This window comes from Podarcis gaigeae (genome assembly GCF_964106915.1).
Source record: "Podarcis gaigeae genome assembly, chromosome: 17".
Classification (NCBI taxonomy): Eukaryota; Metazoa; Chordata; class Lepidosauria; order Squamata; family Lacertidae; genus Podarcis; species Podarcis gaigeae.
In genome coordinates, this window is record NC_139694.1 from 34624794 (window position 1) to 34646723 (window position 21930).

The window sequence follows — 21930 nt, forward strand, 5'->3', positions numbered from 1 at the left end:
TATGTGGGATTTTTAAAAAAATCCTCCTTTATTGTTGTGGCTCTGAGAGAACCTATTCCTGCAAAGGAAAAGCCTGATCAATGGCTACATGCATAAGAGAGCCAGTGTGGTGTAGTGGTTAAGAGCGATAGACTCGTAATCTGGGGAACCGGGTTCGCTTCCCTGCTCCTCCACATGCAGCTGCTGGGTGACCTTGGGCTAGTCACACTTCTCTCTCAGCCTCACTCACCTCACGGAGTGTTTGTTGTGGGGGAGGAAGGGAAAGGAGAATGATAGCCGCTTTGAGACTCCTTCGGGTAGTGATAAAGCAGGATATGAAACCCAAACTCTTCCTAAACATAAATCGCTTTATATGCATTATAACACTGTAACACCAGATGGCGCTGTGGAGTCCCGCCTTTCACCAATGGGATTTCCCTGTATGAAATTTACAACACATGTAACTGAATCGCTTATTTGATGTGTCTAGATCTGGCCTAGGAAGGAGAGCCCCGAAAGCATTTGGCATCTAGCATTTGGGGCAAACTGCAAAGCAATGGCCCACATACTTGACCACACTGAAAGTCCGCTGCTCATAGTGATATTTGGGCAGTGGAAACCCCTTGGTATGGGCTTGCTTTAAGATCTCCATGTTCTTTTTGCAGTCTTCAGCCATCTTCTCAAATCTGGACAGGGGCACATCAAAACAGTCAACTTAGTTTACAGGGTGATTCACGGAGTTCAAATAAGTTTTCTTAGCACTTTGTAGATAACTTTGAGCCATAAAAGAAGAGCTATGAGAACTTTGTTAAGCATGAAGAAATAGTTGGAGTAGAAGATGTGTTGGAAAGCTTCAGCCAATGAGAATTCAGATAAAGCTGGGATCTTGGTTAAGCAACAGCCCAAAGAATTCAGCACAAGAGAGTTAACTTGGATGCTAGCAAACAGAAGCAGTATTTTCAGAAAACAGCCAAAACTGGAAGCCCTCCAACCGTAACTGACTGGCAGCACACACAGATGTCTGGGAACAAGCTATGTTTTGAGAACAGGGTCAGAAAAATAGAACATTCCATGCAGAACAGCTAGCTTTGCACTAGAGTGCTGGTTATGGATTTCATTAGGCAGTAGCAAAAACAAATTGCGCCATGAACTGAGCAACGTAGCAATGAGCAAAAATGTCATACTATAAAAGTGATGTGTGGAAATGGACTTTAAGAGGAGCAGACATTCTATTTTCCCTGAAGGAAGAAATGCATGTAACCTTAAATATAAATCATGAAAGCTTGTTCTACTTGCGACCTTTATTTACCCCCCCCCCCTCAATGCATTCCGATCACTTGCTTTGGGAATCCTTTTGCTTGTTTTAAAACGCAAATGAACCTATTCAGTGACTTGCCTCAGCCCAGCTGCAGAACAGATGCAGAATATACAGGGAACCAGGCAGAGGGCCTTCTCCGTAGTGGCGCCCGCCCAGTGGAACACCCTCCCACCAGATGTCAAAGAGAAAAACAACTACCAGACTTTTAGAAGACATCTGAAGGCAGCCCTCTTTAGGGAAGCTTTTAATGTTTGACCGACTATTGCATTTTAATATTTTGTTGGAAGCCATCCCCAGAGTGGCTGGGGAAACCCAGCCGGCTGGGCAGGGTATAAATAAATTATTACTATTACTATTATTATTACTATCATCATCATCATCATCATCATGATCACGATCATCATCATCATCTAAGGAGCATCTGCTGTGAAGAGGGCGTTCCTGGCCAACACAGGCCACAGATTTAGCAGAGAGAGCAGAGGAAGGGAAGGGCATTGCTCACTTGCCATCACGCTTACTTGGTAGTTTCTGCAATGTTTCCTAAATGCGTGAACTGCTTGGAGAAACTCATGCACATCTGGAACAAAAAAGAAAGGAAAAGGAGGGAGTCACATCAGGAGCGGGCAGGCACGATCCTGGCTCCCTCCCATGGGTCATGCACCTTTGCAGTCAAATGCCTTAAATTCCACCCCTTAATAAGCAAGTTCCAGCCCTTATATGGCCAGAGTATGCAGACTATCTTCTCAAGGAACCCAGAAGCCACTTGCATCTTTCTTAATGTAGCCCATCCATTGCTCATCATTTACTTAATACTCGGGTAGCTGCAGGAAGTCCATACAGGGCCACATCAACAGTCCCTTCTGATGTATATATTCACACACACACACACACACACACACACACACACACACACACCCCTTATATGTAAATAGGAGAGAGATGCAAGCAAGAAATACAGCTGCTGCCATTATGTCAGGTTTGCCCCCTCCCTCCCTTGCTGGATCAGACCTACAGTGGTACCATGGGTTAAGAACTTAATTTGTTCTGGAGGTCCGTTCTTAACCTGACACTGTTCTTAACCTGAAGCACCACTTTAGCTAATGGGGCCTGCCGCTGCTGCCACGCCACTGGAGCACGATTTCTGTTCTCATCCTGAAGCCAAGTTCTTAAACCAAGGCACTATTTCTGGGTTAGCACAGTCTGTAACCTGAAGCATCTGTAACCTGAGGTACCACTGTATTAGCGTCCGTCTAATCCAATATCCTGTTTCCAACTATGCTCCACCAACCAAATGTTTCCAGGAAGCCCACCAGAATGGCATGAATGCCACAGCCCTCCCACCTTATTTCGCTCCCAGGAAACGGCAGGTGTAACTAGTGTGATGATTTCAATAAGAATGATCGACTGCCATCCTAGTATGCCTTGTCTCACATCTGGTGGGGCTTCCAGGAAAAGGAGGAAGAAACCTTTCTAGTTTAAAAAGATAGCCCTGCTCTCCCCGATTCCTTACTAATCTCCTCCAAAAGAGGCTGCAACATCCCTTAAAGCTTGCCTGTGCCCCACTTACCTCATGCTGCTGCCTCATAATTTTCACAAGCTCCATGTACTGGGCAGCCGTTTCTGGGGAGATGTTGGCTCCACGACGCTGCCCGAGTGTGAAGTCCTCCTTGTTCACAGGGGCCTGAGGCACCTGAAGGGGGAAAGTGGGTATTTGGGGGTGGGGGAAGTTAGTACCAGAATGAACCACTCCGAAAAGGGCTGTCACCTCCATGCACAAAACACAAATAAGCACAGAGTGATCCTCTGCCTGTCAAACAGACCTGGGTTTCCCACAAAGGGAGCTCCCAATCCAAAACTGTGTGGATCTATAAACTGGCCTGAAATGGGAGGCTTGCCTGCTGCCATCATTATACAGTGGTAAAAGGTAAAGGTATCCCTGCCCGTACGGGCCAGTCGTGTCCGACTCTAGGGTTGCGCGCTCATCTCGCTCAAGAGGCCGGGAGCTGGCGCCGTCCGAAGACACTTCCGGGTCACGTGGCCAGCGTGACGAAGCTGCATCTGGCGAGCCAGCACCAGCGCTGCACATGGAAACGCCGTTTACCTTCCCGCTATAAAGTGGTACCTATTTATCTACTTGCACTTAGGGGTGCTTTCGAACTGCTAGGTGGGCAGGAGCTGGGACCGAACGACGGGAGCTCATCCCGCCGCGGGGATTCGAACCGCCGACCTTGCGATCAGCAAGTCCTAGGCACTGAGGTTTTACCCACAGCGCCACCCGCGTCCCCTTATACAGTGGTACCTTGCGTTAATAACTTAATTCATTCTGGAGGTCCGTTCTTAACCTGAAACTATTCTTAACCTGAGGTACCACTTTAGCTAATGGGGCTTCCCGCTGCCGCTGCGCGATTTCTGTTCTCATCCTGAAGCAAAGTTCTTAACCCGATGTACTATTTCTGGGTTAGCGGAGTCTGTAACCTGAAGCGTCTGTAACCCAAGGTACCACTGTATATCTTTCAGCAAAAGGCAAAAAAACTTTCCTCTATAACCAGGCCTTAGGCTTTTAACTAACTGGCCTTCTAGACGTGGGTGAGGTGTTTTTAATGTATCTCTTTTCCCTCTTGGTTTTAATATAACTATGTGGGGTTTATTGTGTTTGGTTGATTGCAAGTTGCTTCAGGTTCCCTTGGGTAAGATAAAGGAACTATCAAATTAAATTAATTAATTAATTATGAAGTGTCCCATGCCAAGCTTAACTGGCCCTCATTCAGCAACAGCACTAAGTCAAATGGGATGACCAAAAAATTATTTTGCCCCACGCCAGTGGGTTCAAGAAGGGGCATTAGAGCAGGTTTTCCCTGGACACAGACCAAACTGTCAGTCATAATGTAGCATAAAACAGAACAAAAGACCAGGCCTGCTGGATCAGACTAAGGGCCCATCTAGTAAATTTTCTGAGTGGTATGATGCCTCTGGGAAAATCCTAAGCAGTGCATGAAGGCAACAGTCCGCCCACCCCCTTGCTATTTCCCCAGGATGATGTACTCAAGAGGTATATTCCCTCTGAACACAAATATTAGATATGATAGCTAAACAGAACCACCTATTTTCCACATATTTGTCAAATCCCATTATGCTCAGAATACAGACACTGAGGAATGCAAAAGATTGAAAGCATCAGGGCAAGATTTTTGTTCCAGCGCTCCACAGATGAGACCAGATTTATTTTTATTTTTTAAAATATGTCTCTCTGGCTCAGAACTCAGGTTCCAGAACTGGGACATAGTGACTGAAAAACAACATTCATGCACTTCATGAGCTTTGAGCTGTTTTCTAACACAACTCTTTTGACAGACATTTCCCAACCAGAGAGAAAGGGAGAATATGATTGCCTTTGTTATGTCGACCGGGAGCCCACTCTGCGATGCTTCAATCATGGGGTCCAAACCCTTGGCTTGACGCAAGAACATCTTGGCTCCCTCAATGTCATTCTGCTGCTTTGCTCTGAGAGCTGCTTGCATCAGCTGCTTCTTCCGGGTTTCCAGAAAAGTCAGCTGCTGTTGAGCTGCAGGGAGAAGGGAGATCCATCAGGAATGCTTCAAAGTCTCTTCTAAACGGACAATAAGGAGGTCTCAAATGGGCAAGGGTGCAAATCTTATTTCAGTACACTAACATATGTCTGTGCATAAGCAAAACAGTCACTTTTTACAAGTACCATGCTGGTAACATGAAAAGCATGTTTGCTCAGGAGACAGCAATAAATGCAGAGTCTATAATGAGTCTAGGCAGCCTTAGAAATAATAAAAAAACCAGCCATTATCTTATCTCCAAGAGCAGCCAATAATGAATGCTACATTGCACCAGTTAAGAAATGGTTGTTCTCCTGTTGGGTTTGATTCCAAAATAGCAAAAAAAGAGGAGCTGTTTGCTTCCATTAGAGAAAGTTTGGGGCTGCTGCAGAGAAAACAGTCCAAGGAACAGAGCCCAAGCTTCTCAATCTGATGTTAGGTGGTCACTGCAAAGTCCTACCCACATGGTAGTGACTTTTGGGCTGTAGAATTCAGGGGAAAGTGGAGATTGGGAAAAACAAAGTCCCTCAATCAAAGAGGCACCAATCAGCCCAGGGATTGTTGCATAGATCAGGAACGTGGAACGTGCCACCAACATAGATTCTGTTGTTGTCTGACCTGCAATCTGGACCAACAGGAATCAATGTCGCCCAAGGAGCTTGAATGCCTGATACCGAAAAAAATCCTCACATTGCTAATTTGAAAACACGCTATGTCTGAAGAGTGACCAAATCACTTGTAAACTGTGGCTTGGTTTTGATTGTCAAGAGCTCCTGTACAGACTGAAATGCCAAGGCAGAGAAGCTCCCAACGCTTAAACAATTTGTGTATCTAGGATTAGCATGTCTACAAAATGAGTAATTTTATTCATAAAACACTACCCTGTCATTCAGTACTTGTGGTAAAAGGTAAAGGGACCCCTGACCATTTGGTCCAGTCGTGGCCGACTCTGGGGTTGCGGCGCTCATCTCGCTTTACTAGCCGAGGGAGCCGGCGTACAGCTTCCGGGTCATGTGGCCAGCATGACTAAGCCACTTATGGCGAACCAGAGCAGCACACAGAAACACCGTTAACCTTCCCGCTGGAGCGGTACCTATTTATCTACTTGCACTTTGACGTGCTTTCGAACTGCTAGGTTGGCAGGAGCAGGGACCGAGCAATGGGAGCTCGCCCCATTGAGGGGATTCGAACCGCTGACCTTTTGATCGGAAAGTCCTAGGCTTTGTGGTTTAACCCACAGCGCCACCCGCATCCCCAGGACTTGTGGTACTTTACAATAAAAAGCGATAAGGGACAGCACAGAATCTAAACATTTTCCCCACCAGCCTAGACACCACCACACAGATAAGATCAAGCTTCTCTGAAAAATTGTCTCCTGTCACTGATATTCAGGCTGGTACATGAATTTACTTATTTTCCTCTTCCCTCGTTGCCTCTCTTCTGTTTCGTACCAAGTCTCCTCACATCATAAGCCACTATTTTATATTATAAACCATGCTTATATTATGAATGAAAGGTAAACCAATAAATAAAAGTGGGGTTACCTTTTGTGTTGACCTTTGAGGCACTTTTACCTGCCCCCGTTGCCTTTGGAGCTGCAGGGGCCACTCGTGAGCCAGGTTGGGGTGGCAGCTTAGGCTGCGGTGAGCTGGCTGGTTTGGATGATGCAGGCTGGTTTGGGTGGTCAGGCTGAGAAAACAAGAGAGGAGATACATCTCTGAAAACATTCCTTTGTGCAACAAAGGACCAACCTGACACGCAGGGAATCACATGGGATATCAAGGCAGTTGGAGAAGTCCAAACTCTGTACATGACATAGCATTCAATCTTAAAACCTTGACTGCATGACCAGCACGTAAAAGTAATGCTGTTGCCAGTACAGGTCCCCCCCCCCTTTTTAAATTTAATTTTAATTTTATTTATTTACAACATAAATCCACCACAACTCAAATAAACAAATCCTCCAACATTAGACATAAACATAACATAAAATATAACAAAGAACAAAACAAAAGACTTCCTTTATCCTGTACATACCCTCCTTGTTTACTTCTTATGAACTGTTTCCTTTATGAGTTGTTGTCAGGGGCTCAGGAGCAGAGGCACAGGAGAGGGAGGAAATGGAGAGTGAGGGGGAGGAATCCGAGGGGAGCGTAGGCGGTGACAGTGGTCAGAGGGATTCCATGAGCCTCTCCAGCGAATCGGAAGATTCACAGAAGGGAGCGCCGATGGCCAGGGCAAGGGGGGCGCCAAGGGGGAAACCCCAGAAGGAAGGGGCCAGCGGGGACTCCCAGAGCAGCAGTTGGAAATCAGGACCAGCTTCCCCACCAGAGCGCAGTGGGGGGGAGGAGTCCCAGGCATCGGGACCAGTGTTCTCACCACCAGCGAGAGGAGATGAGTCAGGATTGACCACGCCTCCATCGGAGAGCGGGGAAACGGTCAAGAGGAAAGTTACCGGCTGGGCGCGCGCGCCAAGTTCAAATGTACAGGCGAGCGGCACAGCAGGTAGCCCGGATAGGGAGCCAGGTCCTAAAGCCCGCCGGAAGGAGGGGCAAGACTCAGGGGGGTCAGCGTCAGAAGAGTCCAGAAAGGAGGAAACCCCAGGGGGCAGAAGGACCCAGAGGAGGAAAGAACAACGGAAGAGGTGGAGTAAGGCTAGAGTCTTAAACTGGTGTCTAGGAGGCGGAGACTCAGATGGAGCTTCGCCGGTCTAGGTTCTAAGACGTAGAGTTGCACGCTGCGGTTTGGAAATGGAAACTAATCTTCAATAAAGACTTTTATACGTTATTACTGACTAGCGTTGGTCGTCTGTGAGCTGGGACCTAGAGGCAACTCTGACAGTTGTTATTACGATTATTCAAATTATGACTTATAACACAAACAAACCACAAAGTCTCCTGCACACACTAATCGAAACAAGTCCAGATGTTTATTTTAGGGCACTGTTTTGTAAAGTATTCTTTACATTTCCCCCATTCTTTTTGAAATTATTGTCTGGGGAATCCCCTAATTGCCTCTGTTAATCTATCCAATTCAATATGGTTTAATAATTTATCCTGCCATTCCTTTTTTGTTGGCATGAATTCTTTTTTCCAATTTTTGGCCATTAAGGTTCTTGCTGCACCTGTGGCACAGAGGAATATTTTCTGATCCTCTCTCCCAACAGTTCCCCTGTTCTCACACCACCAACAGTGGTGTGATGTTGGGTGGTGGGGTATTCTAGTCTAACCTATGACCAAGGCATACAATTTTGAATGCTTCCCTACAACTTCATTCAGGACTTTGACTAGCAAGCAACCCAACCTTTTTTGCTTCCTCGGCATCTTCATCCTCCTCATTGGCTAGTTTCATGGCTGTTTCGAGGATCCCTGCAAAGCTTTGATCTCCTGGTGAAGATTCCATTCCTTGGATTGGAGGGAACCCTGCCAAAGATGACACAGTGACTGATTAGAAGGCGAAAGCTACTGCTAAATGTCTGCATGCATATACCAGAGGTTGCTGAATTACAATTCCCAACATCCTGGGCCACTGGGCATGCTTGCTGGGGTTGATGAGCGATGTAGTTCAGCAACATCTGGAGGGACAAAAGCTCAGTCTCATAACCTGCCTATTTATCCCACACATCCATAGCCTGAGCATGGATCTATGGCACCCAGAAGTGTGTGTGTAAGCAGAGAATTTGGTATTGAGTGAAGAAGTCAGCTTCATCGGGATCTGAGACCAGTTCTTTAAAAATTAAACACATTTCCAGGCCGTGGCTGTAAGGATACAGCTTGAAACTGAGGGCAATGTCTACTGAAATATCTAAAGCCAGGAGGAAACAAGATTTCAAGCAGCCAAAGATTTCACAGCCCCACTGTTCCTTGCTCCCTTTCGACAAGTAACAGAAATGCAAGCACATTTGTTCGAGCAAATGTGTAGTAAAGAAATCAGAGTTTGTAGTTATTCTACAGGAGTCAATGTGGAGGCCACGGCCACGATTAGCACACTGTATTTATAACTTCTTTCCAACTACCTCTCAAAACAGCCTATGCAAAATCCATCAATGAAATATTAAAGATAACTGGGCATGTTGACGACAGTGCCTTCAATGTACATCAGGCTTCCTCAGCCTCAGCCCTCCAGATGTTTTGAGACCACAGTTCCCCTCATCCCTGACCACTGGTCCTGCTAGCTAGGGATCATGGGAGTCGTAAGCCAAAAACATCTGGAGGGCCAAGGTTGAGGAAGCCTGATGTACATGGTCAGGCTGAGTTTTTTTGCTGGATACCCCCCTTTCCCTTCTTTATGGAGTTTCAGCTTTCAGCAAAGCAAACACAATGCTAAAAAACCCTGACCCTAATTGGGATAATGTGAAATAGGTGGCACTCACTTCCTTCCAAATAATTTTGCTTAGGGCTGCCACCTTCATCTGCAATCTTATCGATTGCCAGCTGACCCCTTTGTCTCATTCTGGAGGGCACAAACTTTGCAGTTAGAAGCATAGGGAGGAATTCAACACAGCACTAAGCGGATAGCTCCATCAGCGCAAGCATTTCTTCCTTGCCTGATGGAATGATCTGACCTCTCCTCTTTCTACAGGCTGTATTGGGGGTTTTCCCAACTCCCCAAAGCCAACTTGGGGGGATGCAGGGAGTGCATGAGTTGGGGTGGGAGCCCTCTTGTGCTAGCAGAAGTTGTGATGTGGGCATCTATTGGCGGGGCTTCTTATAATGCCCAAGATCTCCCTGTGTGATGGAAGCTTAAGGTGGGAACCAAGAAGAAAACTCAGAAGAGCCATCTATTTAGATCAGGCATAGCCAAACTTGGCCCTCCAGCTGTTTTGGGACTACAATTCCCATCATCCCTGACCACTGCTAGGGATGATGGGAGTTGTAGTCCCAAAACATCTGGAGGGCCATGTTTGGTCACACCTGATTTAGATGGAGTTACTTAGGGGTAACCTCACATGATGTTGCCACAAGAGGGCAGCATTTGCCAGATGCATCCTTGCCTCCCCAACTACCAATAACAAGATTGCAAGTTACATACCTGGGGGAACAGGTAGGTCACCAAACTCAACAGGTTTTCCTGCCTTGTGAGCTCTGATGGCCTCTTGATATTGCTGAAGAGGGAAACAAAAACAGAAGCTGAAATCCCTAATTTGGGAGCATGGTCTTTCTAGAAAAGGGTGAGTAAAGCTACTTTTCTTGGGATAGTTGCAGCAAAAAACAAGGTATAAGAGTATGCATATTTGCTTACTTATTATCAGGAACATTGTTAATCAAAGCAATTGTTCTGCCTGTACACTCATTAAACACCTGTGCTTTAAATGGCAGTAACTTGGGTGGATCTCATCCTAGAATCACCCAAATCCTTAGCTCATACCAGTTTGCTGCTTCTGGAGTTGTAAGTAGAATCAGTTCATCTTTTGGTATCTCTTGCCCTGCATTTGAATTGCTATTTTTTAACTTCACTCATTCTGAACTGTTCTTTCAGTGCCACTTGGGTTTTAACACTTTTATCTCCAAGTCCTACAGATTTTACAAGAGTGTTGCTCATTTCTAAGCAAAGCACAGACTGCATTGTTGAGCTGCTGTATGTTTTTAATCTACCGATGAAGTTAACAGAGGGCTTATAGTCAATCAGGAAGCCTGTTCTTGAGCTAAATTAGATAGGAGCACAAGGAGAACTTCAGAGAAATGAAAACTAGCTTTGGTTCTAGTCTGGCCTGCTTTAATCAATCAATCAAATTATTTATATACTGCCGTCTCATAAATATCAGGGCTGTGTACAACACCACTTATACAATAAAATATATGAAACCCTTTAAAAACAGAACAACTTAATTGTTAAAATGACTGGATGTTAAGGGGTTTTAAACCTTTTGCTGCACCGGACAGGAGCAATAATACCAGAATAACATTAGCACACACTCTTCTGCCTCATCCTGCTCACTGAGGATGGGCAAGGAGACACCCCAATTTATAGTGAACTAAAAGCAGAATGGGTGGGAAGAAAATGTTGAGACCTACGACTGCTGTGGGGGGTGATCCTTGAGGATTTCTCAGGGCCAGTAATTTCCCCCAAAGAGTTACACAAGGGGTATGTGTGATGCAAACGCTCGATATCGATCACAATTCCCGTATATCAAAATAAACAGAACCAACCTTTTAATTCAGTTTCTACACCCGGAAACTGTGGTTTTCTGCAAAAATCACCACGATTCTGTATCCGTTCATTAGGCGGCAAGAAGAAAATACTTATTAGCATATTCCAGCCACCATGAACCCAGTTATGCTGCAGCGGGGAGCAAATTGCTTTTTCTCTATCTGCTCCTCGTAAGTATTGCCACAAGATCTGTGCTATGTAACACTTGAGCAGGAAAGCTAGCGAGCAAAACCGTAAAGAAAGCAGGTCCCTCACCTTCACAATTCGCTCGTGCATCCTAGCCTTCCTGTCATCTCCTTTGCTCTTTGCCTGGGCTGCTGCTGTCTTGTATCTGTCCATCCTCTGCTGCAGTGCCTCCATAATATCTCGAGGAGGCGGGGGCACATCTGGAAACAAAGCAGGCAATTCTATGTCCGTCCATTCTTGCATGCAAGAAAGTGAGACTAGGAGGGGGTGGGCGGCTTATCTAAAACAAGGTTAGTGCCTTGAAAGTTTACCCTATCCCTTCAGCATTGGGATAGGGTAAGTGCAGGGAAGTGCAGAATATCCCCAGCAGTTGACGTCAGTGCCTGATTAGCTAAATTTATATTCCTGGGAGTTTAGGATAGGAATTACTGCTTCTCATTCTGCATGGGTGGAAAGATGAATGGTTTCTCCTCTTATTTATGACATTGTTTTGAAGATTAAAAAAATGACAATATGCCATACTCCTCTCCAAACCGATCTTGCCTTCTTTAGAATCAAAGTTCTCAAACTGGTCTAAGCTCCATTCAGAAGGTCCGCTGAAATGCTGCACAATAGCCCATTGTAACTGTACCTGGCCCTGCACCTGACTGATTCCCCCCCCCCCCCTGCGAGGGACCTGGGTCTTTATTTTTACCAAGACCAAATATATCAACCAGAATGACAACGCACTAGCTTTTCAAAATACAACACTCTAATTTTTCCCTAAAATTTAATCAGTCAAAGAAGTTCTTCACAGTGGCCTGACTGAAAGCCTATGATTTTCCATTATACGGCACTGTTTTTTAATTATGATGCTGGCAATATTTTTCTTTATCATTAAACCAGAAACACAACTATCATCTTAGAAAAGTTAGCTTACGGCTGTTAAAATATGAGTTGTAGTTTTTTGTTCATTTGTGGAACCAAAATACTTTATTAGGGGGTCTTGTGAGGCCCTAAGCAATTTTCTAAAGATCTGGGGAGCAGGGAGGAGATTGAAAACCACTACACTAGACATAAAACACTATGATCATTTAAAACTTCTATGTTGGGTCAAGATCAAAAGTCTCCTGAATCCTTTATTAGACTTGTAAGAGCATTTATCAATCTTCTTCAGTCTGTCAAAAATATGCTTAAGACTGAACAGTTTCCACACATGACATATTTGTTAAAAAGATGGCCTTGAGGAAAACTATTCTTTGAATTTGGGGGTCAGTGATACAAGGCAGATTTTTTTTTTTTTTTTGCAGTTTTCTATTTTTCTGCCAAAATAAAAAAATCCTTTCAGAAGTTCATTAGCAACAGTGAGCAGATGCCAGCTGCAAATAATACTAGACAAACTTGGCAGTTTCCATTTTAAAGCTTTATTAAATACAAGTAAAATAAACACGCTAAATCAGATCAGGAAAAATACCCAAATTCATCATGCAAAGTCCTATACAATTCTAGGGAATCAGATCTATTAACTCGGCAGAACTAGGCAAGTGAAATAAGAGGCCAGGCCTATTACAGGGTGCAGGCTGCACCCCAAGAGAACTTTTTCCACCTGCAGAAAAACTAGCAAGCAAAGCCCCAAAGAAAAACAATGCAGAACGCCTATACTACAAGAAGCTGAGCTGCAGGCTCTGCACAGTGAAGCAATATTCTCAGGACAACTAGAAGCAAGAAAGCCTTACTGGGTTCTTACCTCCTGCACTTGAGACTCCCGGTGCCAGTGGGGTTGCAGCCTGTGCAAGAAGTGTTGTTGCTGTAGCTACAGGGGATTGTGGAACACTTGGGGACAACATCTCCTTGGGCAGCTGATCTGTGGAAGAAAAATAGCTGGCAGTTGCATGACAATAAGCCGATTCACAATAGGCTGGCAGCGCCCTTCCCTACTGAAACCAGCAGTCAATGAGTCTTTCAGCAGGGGCTCTTCAATATAACACTTCTATGTTGCATTCTACCACCACCCTGCCCCAAACACCCATGGAGTGCTGAGCTATTAAGACCAAATGTTCGCAATGCTCCTGCTCCAATGCACTTTCCCCTGAGGGTTCAGAGCAGAAGAGAAACACACCCTGGCCCCTGCCGTCAGCCAGGAGACCAAGAGCTGTTGAGTAGCAAGGGGTTGTGGTTTGTGTACAAGTAGTGTGAGTATTACTGCAAATGATTGCAAGCCGCCTTGAGGATCATTCAATCCAAAGGCAGGATAGGCTTGAGCTGTGAGCGAATCTCAGGGATTTTGTCTCCCTTTCTCAGGCTACAAGAAAGGGCAAGTCTCATCACTGAGCAGTCACCATACAAAGGCTTTCCTGTTTGTCTGAGTGCCCCACCCCAGAAACAGAAAGGTAACAAGATTAAGACGCAGACCAAATATTTAGAACAAGCGGAATCCATCTTCTTCCTGACAAGACCAAGGATGTACACTCTCCTAGCCAAAAACATCCAATGATCTCGGATGTAACTTTGCACCAACGTAAGCAAAGATGAGATTCCATCCTTTTTAAACAGTCTCAAGCTCCCTTCATATGACTAGGCCGTGGCCATTCTGGAGGACAACCAACATGCCTTAGCTCTTCATGTTAGCTTTATGAGTAGAATAGTATAAATAAAGCACTTACAACTCGTTCCTATGCATGTCTATTAAGAAACAAGTCCTCCTAAATTCATTGAGACACTCCTGGGTAATGTACACAAAGCTTCAGCCTGAGAGGAGCCTTGGAAGAATTTGGCTTCCTGAAGACTGTGAAGCCAGTACTGGTTGCATCAGCTTTCCCTTTGCACCTGAGAGTGTTAGAAACCTTGAATGGGGGCTCAACTGTGGTGGCCGCTGCCATTGCCATCTTACCACCTTGCCATCTTTTCATGTTTGATGTTTGATTATGTTTTATATGTACTGTAAGCAGCTCAGAGTGGTTGGGGAAATCCAGCCAGATGGGAAGGGTATACAGTCATACCTCGGGTTACTTCCGGGTTTTGGTGGTCGCGCATGCGCAGAAGCGCCAAATTGCAACCCGTGCGTGTGCAGACATGGGTTGCGAACGCTGTGGGTTGAGAACGTGCATGCTGCATGGATCACGTTCGCAACCTGAGCGTCCACTGTAAATAAAATTATTATTACTACTACCAGAAGTCTTGTTAAGTTACCTGAATCAGGAGTGACTGTGCCTCAAGAATTATTCTAGAATTTTTGTAATGGCATATGTTTCAGGTTGGGAAGACAGGAAACATCTGATTCAAGAGTTTCAACTCATAAAATATAACTGGGATTACATTTTGGACTAGCTAGCTATTTCATATTATGGAATTAATCAATGCACTTCTACCTGCTTTTTACTAGAAGTAGAACTGGTGTGCCATATCTCTACAAGGAAGTTACAAATGATATGGAGAGAACCAGAGCTCACGCACAGGGGACACAACTTGGAACACCCAACTATTCTTACCTGGAGGGGGAGGCAGATGACTGAGATCCACCGCCTCTCCTTTACCCACAGATGCTAAAAGAGGGTCAAGGCTCTGAAAAACATGAATAAAAACGTTACTTGTATAAATTCCCTCTACAGGATTGCCTTCAGATGGTCAGATAACTCCATGCCCTCCAACATTTCTCCAATGAAAACAGGGACATCCCAAGGAAAAGCCAGAAGCCAGACATTCTGGGACCAAATCAGAAATCGGGACAGCTTCTCTAAATCAGGGATGTCCCTGGAAAATAGGGACACTTGCGAGGGTCTGCAGAAAGAGATAGCAACTTTGGCGACGATCGTTCTCCCCACGGAGCACTGTTTTTCCTGACCTCTTGCAAAAAGGACCTCTGTCTTGCTGTAGAAGTGCACTTACCTTGGCTATGCGGTAGTACTTAGTAGCCATTTCAATGCTGCCTTCCTGTTTAGCCCGCAGAGCAGCCAGCTTGTATTCCCGCTGTCTGGCTTGCAGAAGCACCTGGGTACTGGAGCTTTTGGAATCTGAGGAGAAGCAGATTTTGCAAAGCATTTTAAGTGTGTTCTGTAGTCAAAAAGGCTCCCGGAGCAGCTAACAGAGATCACTACTAGCAAGACAGTGATGTAGAACATGCTGTTGCACATCCCTGTCAAAGCGATCTGAAAGACTGGGAGCCAGAGAACAACTTGGGCTGTGTGTCCCTGTGAGTTCTTTTTCAGTCCTCCTCCCCACACGAAATTAAACAAACTGCTCTTGAGGTTCCCATCAGTTTCAAAAGCAACTTGCCACGAGGATCAGCCGTTAGAGAAACACAAGGCAAAATGTAAGTGATGTGAGTGCATGCGACAAACTGAAGGACTCTTGGCATCCTTGCCATTATGTTTGGGGCACAGGTTGTCTAAATAGGGTTTTAATTCATGTATCTCTAAGTAAAATTTCTGTCCCGACCTTCACCTTTAGGTCACGGGGCTGGTTACAGCATCAAATGACATAAAGAAGAAATACAGTCATTAAACCATGACGTATTAGTGTAGGGTTTTCTTTTCATTCATGTCACTCCCTCCCCCCGCAAACAAATCCAAAGCGACTGGAAGTGGTGACACCACTAAGTGCTGAAACTAAATTGTACCAGCCAAAACACAGCTAACTAGAGCAAGAAAAATAAAAAGGATAGCTCCTATTCATTGGGGCAGGGCAAAGAAAGCACCAAAGTTACATGATATTTGTATATTTTTTAAGAAAATAACTTTTTCCATTTTCTCTAGTACTTCAATTGGTTTTGATTCAGTTTGTGATTTCTTGTTAGAAATCACAAAGCCCATTCCTATTGAGTTCTCTGACATGAAAGGTGGACTGAAAGACAGCAGAGTGTCTAAACCCATCCAATGAGCACCGTAAGGATTTGAACCTGGGGTCCCTGTTTAGGTCCTGTTTGTGACACCTACTTGACTACCAGGCTAAAAACAGTTCTGAAAAACAAGTCAAGGCTAAACATGGCTTTAACCCAGAGGTGGGGATCCCACAGCCCTCCAGATGTTGCTAGACAACAACCCCCATCATCCTGGTTGCTGGCCATGCTGATGGGACTTGGGAGTCCAAGAAACACCTGGAAGGCACCCCATCGTTTGCCCGGACACTGAGGTCCAGTGCTGAGGGCCTTCTGGCAGTTCTCTCGCTCCGAGAAGCCAAGTTACAGGGAAGCAGTCAGAGGGCCTTCTGGGTAGTGGCACCCGCCCTGTGGAACGCCCTCCCACCAAATGTCAAAGAGAAAAACAACTACCAGACTTTTAGAAGACATCTGAAGGCAGCCCTGTTTAGGGAAGGTTTTAATGTTTAACAGACTATTGTATTTTAATATTTTGTTGGAAGCTGCCCAGAGTGGCTGTGGAAACCCAGCCAGATGGGCATGGTATAAACAATAAATTATTATTATTATTATTATTATTATTATTATTATTATTACTACTACTACTACTTGGCAACCCCTCCTTTAAACCACGGTAAAATATGTTTGCAATAATAATAATAATAATAATAATAATTTACACCCCACCCATCTGGCTGGGTTTCCACAGTTACCCCAATCACCCGTCAAACATCTCTCAAACATCTTGGTCTTTTTTATGCTGCATATTTGCATTTAGTACTAACCCAAAGAAGGGGAAGGTTCCACAGCGGCAGATTTTTCTTGTGGAGCCTCCGGGGATCTAAGTGACACAGGAGGAGGTGGAGAAATCTTTGGTTTTGGAAGTACTGGCGGTGGCAGCTTGGGGGATAGTTCAGGTAGAGGCAGTGCTCGAGAAGGTGGTTGCTCAGGAGCTGCAGGAGTTGACTCTGGAGGAAGGTGATTGGCAGCAGTTGTAGTTTCATCCAAAGCGGAGGAGACCTGTGAGGCTGGAGCTGTCTCCAAAGGAGAGCCCTGCCGCTGGGAATTTGAGACCTTTCCTGTAGACACTGGTGGAGGAATTTCATCTTCGTCAATCTTTTTGCCTTTCTTCACAGAGGTCAACAAGTTTTCCAGAGTCTGAGGGAAGAATGTATATAGTGTAACATGCACGTTTCAGAAACTTAAAACACAAGCTGAGAATGAGAGGGCTTTCCCCACTCAGAAACTCATGCATTTCACACATACCAAAATATTATTTCCCCACATCGCTCTGAAGCTTCCGTCTGCGTCTTTAGAAAAATTTAAAAGAAATTCCCACTGGCTTCCTTTAAGTCTTCACATCCATCACATTGTTGCTCCTACCTTCAAGACTTCAAACACTTGCTCAAACCTTTCCATTTTTTTACATCCTTGCTCATCTAATCAGACACAAGACCTCCTCATGTTTGGTACTGCTGCCTCCTACATTTGCCAAGGCTGTAACTCTTTCCTTACACCCTAATGATAAGGGCCAGTTCAGATGTAATGGCTTACTGTAGCTTAGAGATCAAGAGCGGGCTCTGAGATTGCTTTCATCTCTCCCCTCTCACATGCTAGCATGAACCAGCAACAAGGTCAGAGTCCTTTAAACCTCTCCATCGATGGATGGGACAGAGCCTGCTTCTCACTGCCAGTTAGCTGGAGCTGGTAGCAAGGTGCGTATTTACTCAAGTCTAAAGCTCCATGAGACGCAGGTGGCGCTGTGGTCTAAACCACAGAGCCTAGGGCTTGCCGATCAGAAGGTCGGCGGTTTGAATCCCCACGACAGGGTGAGCTCCCATTGTTCGGTCCCTGCTCCTGCCCACCTAGCAGTTCGAAAACACGTCAAAGTGCAAGTAGATAAATAGGTACCACTCTGGCTGGAAGGTAAATGGCGTTTCTGTGCGCTGCTCTGGTTCGCCAGAAGCGGCTTAGTCATCCCAGCCACATGACCCGGAAGCTGTCTGTGGACAAACGCTGGTTCCCTTGGCCTATAGAGCGAGATGAGTGCGCAACACCAGAGTCATCCGCTACTGGACCCAACAGTCAGGGGTACTTTACCTTTACTGCTCCATTGAATCTGATGCGCACCCAATTTTTTGCAGCATCATTTGGCAAAAAAAGTGTGCATTAGACTTGAGTAAATACGGTATTAAAAAAATCAATTTCTGATAGTTTTTCATACAAGACCTAGAAGATCTGGTTGCCAAATTTCAAAATTATATTTCAGTGAATATCTGGTGACTTACCTTGGTCCCCCTTTCATAGCGACGCACTTTGGAGCTTTCGTTGGCTTGCTTTGCGTTAGCAGCTGCAGCTTTGTACATGGCCAGTCTTTCTAGCAAAACCGATTCCGTGTTGCTGGAATCAGCAGGGGTATTATTTGTCTGGGAAAGCATGAAACAGACCATTTTTTCCCCAGGGAAAAAACAAACCCAATCCCCACATTTGTCCACTGCTGATCTGTTGAAGACATTGCACATCTGACGCCATGCCCCCCAACCCAACAGTTCTAGACACTGGGCAAGGAAGAAAGTGGCCTTGTCCCTCCGCTCCCCTGCAGAAACACCCACCTGTCTGTGCACTATAATGCAGCCGGAGCAAGATCATTTTATAGAAGGAAAAAAAGAGCATACTCTCAGTATGAAAAACAGAAGTCATTGCTTCATTGTCAAAGCTGCGCTCTCTTGCTATCATCCTAAGCCTTAATTATTATTATGGACCTACGATATGGGGGATTTGGACTCCCTAAAGCTCTCTCTATTAGTTATTAGTTAACAGTTATTATTTAATAAATTATTAAATTATTATTAGCACCACCCTCTTCACTGGCCCCGTATTGCACCCTAAGCGTCTACTTGAATTCCAATAACGCCTCTTGTTTGTCTGAATGGAAGAGAGGAATGTGAGAGTGTGCTTAGAAACCGAAAGTTGCCATTTACCTTTGTTGCCATGCCCGCTTTTGCCTCTGTCCCATCACTAGCATGTGGCCGTGGGAAGGTTGCCCAGAAGCAAATGCAGCCCTCCCTTTGGTTTAAAAAGGGGGCTCACTTCTGCTGCAGAGAAGCCCAAAGCACTTCACACACATGCACGCTATGTCATTAAGACTTACAGCAACTGCCCTGTGGTGTAGAACACTGTTACTATTCCCCTATTACAGCTGGAGGCTGAAGAGTCTATCCTGTGGTCCTCCAACTGCTGTTGGGACTCCCAACTCCCATCAGCCTCAGTCATCATGGCAAATGGTCAGGAAACAGAGGAGTTGTGCCCACAGAAGGAAGAAGCCACCACCAAAGAAGATAAAGAAGATTGGCAAAATAAATTAGTAAACTATGCAGGACAAATTAGGTAATTTGAAACCCAAGAAAGAAAGGACTTTGATTTTTAAAAAGGGAAATGTTTAATGCATCTTTTTAAAGCTTTGTGTATAGATTTCTACGTTAGTTGAACTTTTAAAAGCCACTTGTAATGAGATGAATAAGGTTTTAAAATTGGACTGTCAAGAATATAAGGCTTTATGGACATGCATGAATAAGAAGAAAACAATGGAACCGAGAGGGGGAGTGGAGGGAAGTCAAGGGTTTGGTGATGTTGTGGTTTGTATATACAGATGAGCTAAAAATTATGGTGTTTTTTTGTGTGTGGTTATTATAAAATTAATAAATTGCATTAAAAAAGGAAATATAGGAGTTGCAGTCCAGTAACTTCTGGGGGGGGTCACAGGTTAGCTCCCTCCCCCCACTCCCTTAGTGCGAAGACCAACCAGCAGGTTCATGACTAAAGCAACATTTGAACAGGAGACTCCCCAGATCGCAGCTCTTCCCCTTACCTACTGCACACGTTCTTAGCAGTCTCGACAGTTTTTTGTTTTATGAGATACATGAGAGTTGGAAGTCCTACTTACTGCTCCCTTGTATTTACAAGCAAGACTGCAAAACTGGCTACTAGCCTTGGGTTATCAACTAGTGTTAACAAGTCCAAGGGCAAGAACGAAATTCTCCAACATCAGGATCATCTACAATTTAAGACGTGCCCAACAAGAAGAAAAGAGGAAGAAACCCAAGCCGGAAGGGAGGTTCGCACCTTAACAGGAGCAGGAGAAAGTGTTGGAGCATCCTTGCTTTCAGCATCTTCCTCAAGGACTTCATTGAGCTCAGCCTACATAGAAGAGAACAAGACATTCAAATTTTGTAGTCTTCAATGAAAACTGACGAATTCTGAAGCAAACTTTTATCTGCCCCCATCTTTCCCCTTTCCAACCACCCTGACCTGTGCCATCCAGAGCCATCTTTCCCATACGGCCTAGTGGTGTGTCGCACCAGGGCGCCGGCCTCTCAGGGGCGCCCAAGCAAGTGGGAGAGCTGCGTGGCTTTGCTAGCAGCCTCCCCTTTCCCTGCACGCCCACCAGCTGCGCCCCACCAACCATAAGGCTGGTGGGCACGCAGCTTCCCTCCTAAGCCTCTGCGAGGATCGCTCTCCTCCCAAGGAGGCTTGGGAGGGGCGCAACTTCACTCCAAAGCCTCTGTGGGGATCGCTCTCCTGCAGCGGCATGGGGAAGAGTTATGCCCCCCCCCCATGACTGGCAGTGCGCAGCTACAGCCACCCCAACACTATCCGTGGTAATTTGGGGGCGCTGGGTGGATATTTGCACCCTGGCACCGCATCTGCTAAAGACAGCCCTGGTACCATCCCTAGTTCCTCTCCCACACATCTTTCCCAGAACATCCAATCGACCCCTTTACTTCCGTCCATAATACCAACTGAAACTGTCTTTCCTGCACCCACAAGCCACTTTTGTCTCCTCTCTCATTAATGCCTATATGCTTTCTATTATTCTCCTCCATGTGCCCAGAACAACCTCCTGTTCTCTATTTAGCAGGCTTTCCCCTTCTTCTCAAAGGATCCGTCTTAGCCTACCTCTGCCTCGCCACTTTGGCAATTCCCTTCTCTATCCACATAATGCCACTGTCAGTCTCCAACCACCTCCTCCCCACAGTACCCTGCGAGGCTCCAAGGAAATTTTTACCAAGAGTTCGTCGTCATCTTCCAAATCTTCCTCTTCTACCCCATCCTCTTCGTCGAGGTCCTTCATGCAGAAAGCGGCCATTCTTTCAATAGCTTCCATTGGCAAAGGAGCTAGAAAGAAAAAGCAAACAACGGGCCGTTATCACATGTCACAAAATCAACTCAAGATTGGTCCAAAAGGGATTTCAGAACAGGTTTTGAAACAACTGCAAATGCTTAGCGGAGAAAAATAATAATTAAATAAACAACAACAGAGCCATCAGAAGACCAGGAAAAGGAGTACAGTGGTACCTCGCAAGACAAATGCCTTGCAAGACGAAAAACGCGCAAGACGAAAGGTTTTTCGTTTTTTGAGTTGCTTCGCAAGACGATTTTCCCTATGGGCTTGCTTCGCAAGACGGAAACGTCTTGCGAGTTTGTTTCCTTTTTCTTACAACCATTAATACCCAGGGAATCCGTGCTCCGCAAGACGAAAAAATCGCAAGATGAAACAACTCGTGGAACGAATTAATTTTGTCTTGCGAGGCACCACTGTACTCAGAGGGAAAGATTCTAGTTCTTTGAAACTTGCAAGTCTTCAATAGATTCTTTCATCAAGCACTTGGGAGTAGTTGGACGTGTCTACTGGCTTTGCTTCAAAATGGTAAAGGAGGCCTTTGGCAAGGCCACGAGTAGAGTGTGAATGGGGGGTGGGTAAGAAGGGGTGCCCTCACTTGCAGTGAGGCCCCAAGATGCATGACTGGGGTCCATGCTGATGTGGGGAGACGTCAAAGCCAGTGGCAGCCAGGCCTAAGGCGAACTGTGGCATTGCCATTGAAGTAGCAGGTGGCCCACTC

At 45.4% G+C, this 21930-nt stretch overlaps 1 protein-coding gene across 1 annotated transcript in view; it reads right to left on the bottom strand.

Annotated features, from left to right (window-relative positions):
• Window positions 1-21930, bottom strand: part of CC2D1A (coiled-coil and C2 domain containing 1A) — a 51564-nt gene that overhangs the window by 23331 nt on the left and 6303 nt on the right. The window contains exons 4-18 of the mRNA XM_083718583.1: window positions 21096-21205; window positions 20153-20227; window positions 18319-18456; window positions 16816-17188; window positions 15064-15188; window positions 14667-14739; window positions 12926-13042; window positions 11269-11399; window positions 9895-9967; window positions 8167-8285; window positions 6408-6552; window positions 4687-4859; window positions 2865-2987; window positions 1816-1874; window positions 549-665 (exon numbers count right to left, since the gene is read on the bottom strand). Of these exons, the coding sequence (XP_083574709.1) occupies window positions 549-665; window positions 1816-1874; window positions 2865-2987; window positions 4687-4859; window positions 6408-6552; window positions 8167-8285; window positions 9895-9967; window positions 11269-11399; window positions 12926-13042; window positions 14667-14739; window positions 15064-15188; window positions 16816-17188; window positions 18319-18456; window positions 20153-20227; window positions 21096-21205 (1951 nt within the window). The remainder of the gene's footprint in view (window positions 1-548; window positions 666-1815; window positions 1875-2864; window positions 2988-4686; window positions 4860-6407; window positions 6553-8166; window positions 8286-9894; window positions 9968-11268; window positions 11400-12925; window positions 13043-14666; window positions 14740-15063; window positions 15189-16815; window positions 17189-18318; window positions 18457-20152; window positions 20228-21095; window positions 21206-21930) is intronic.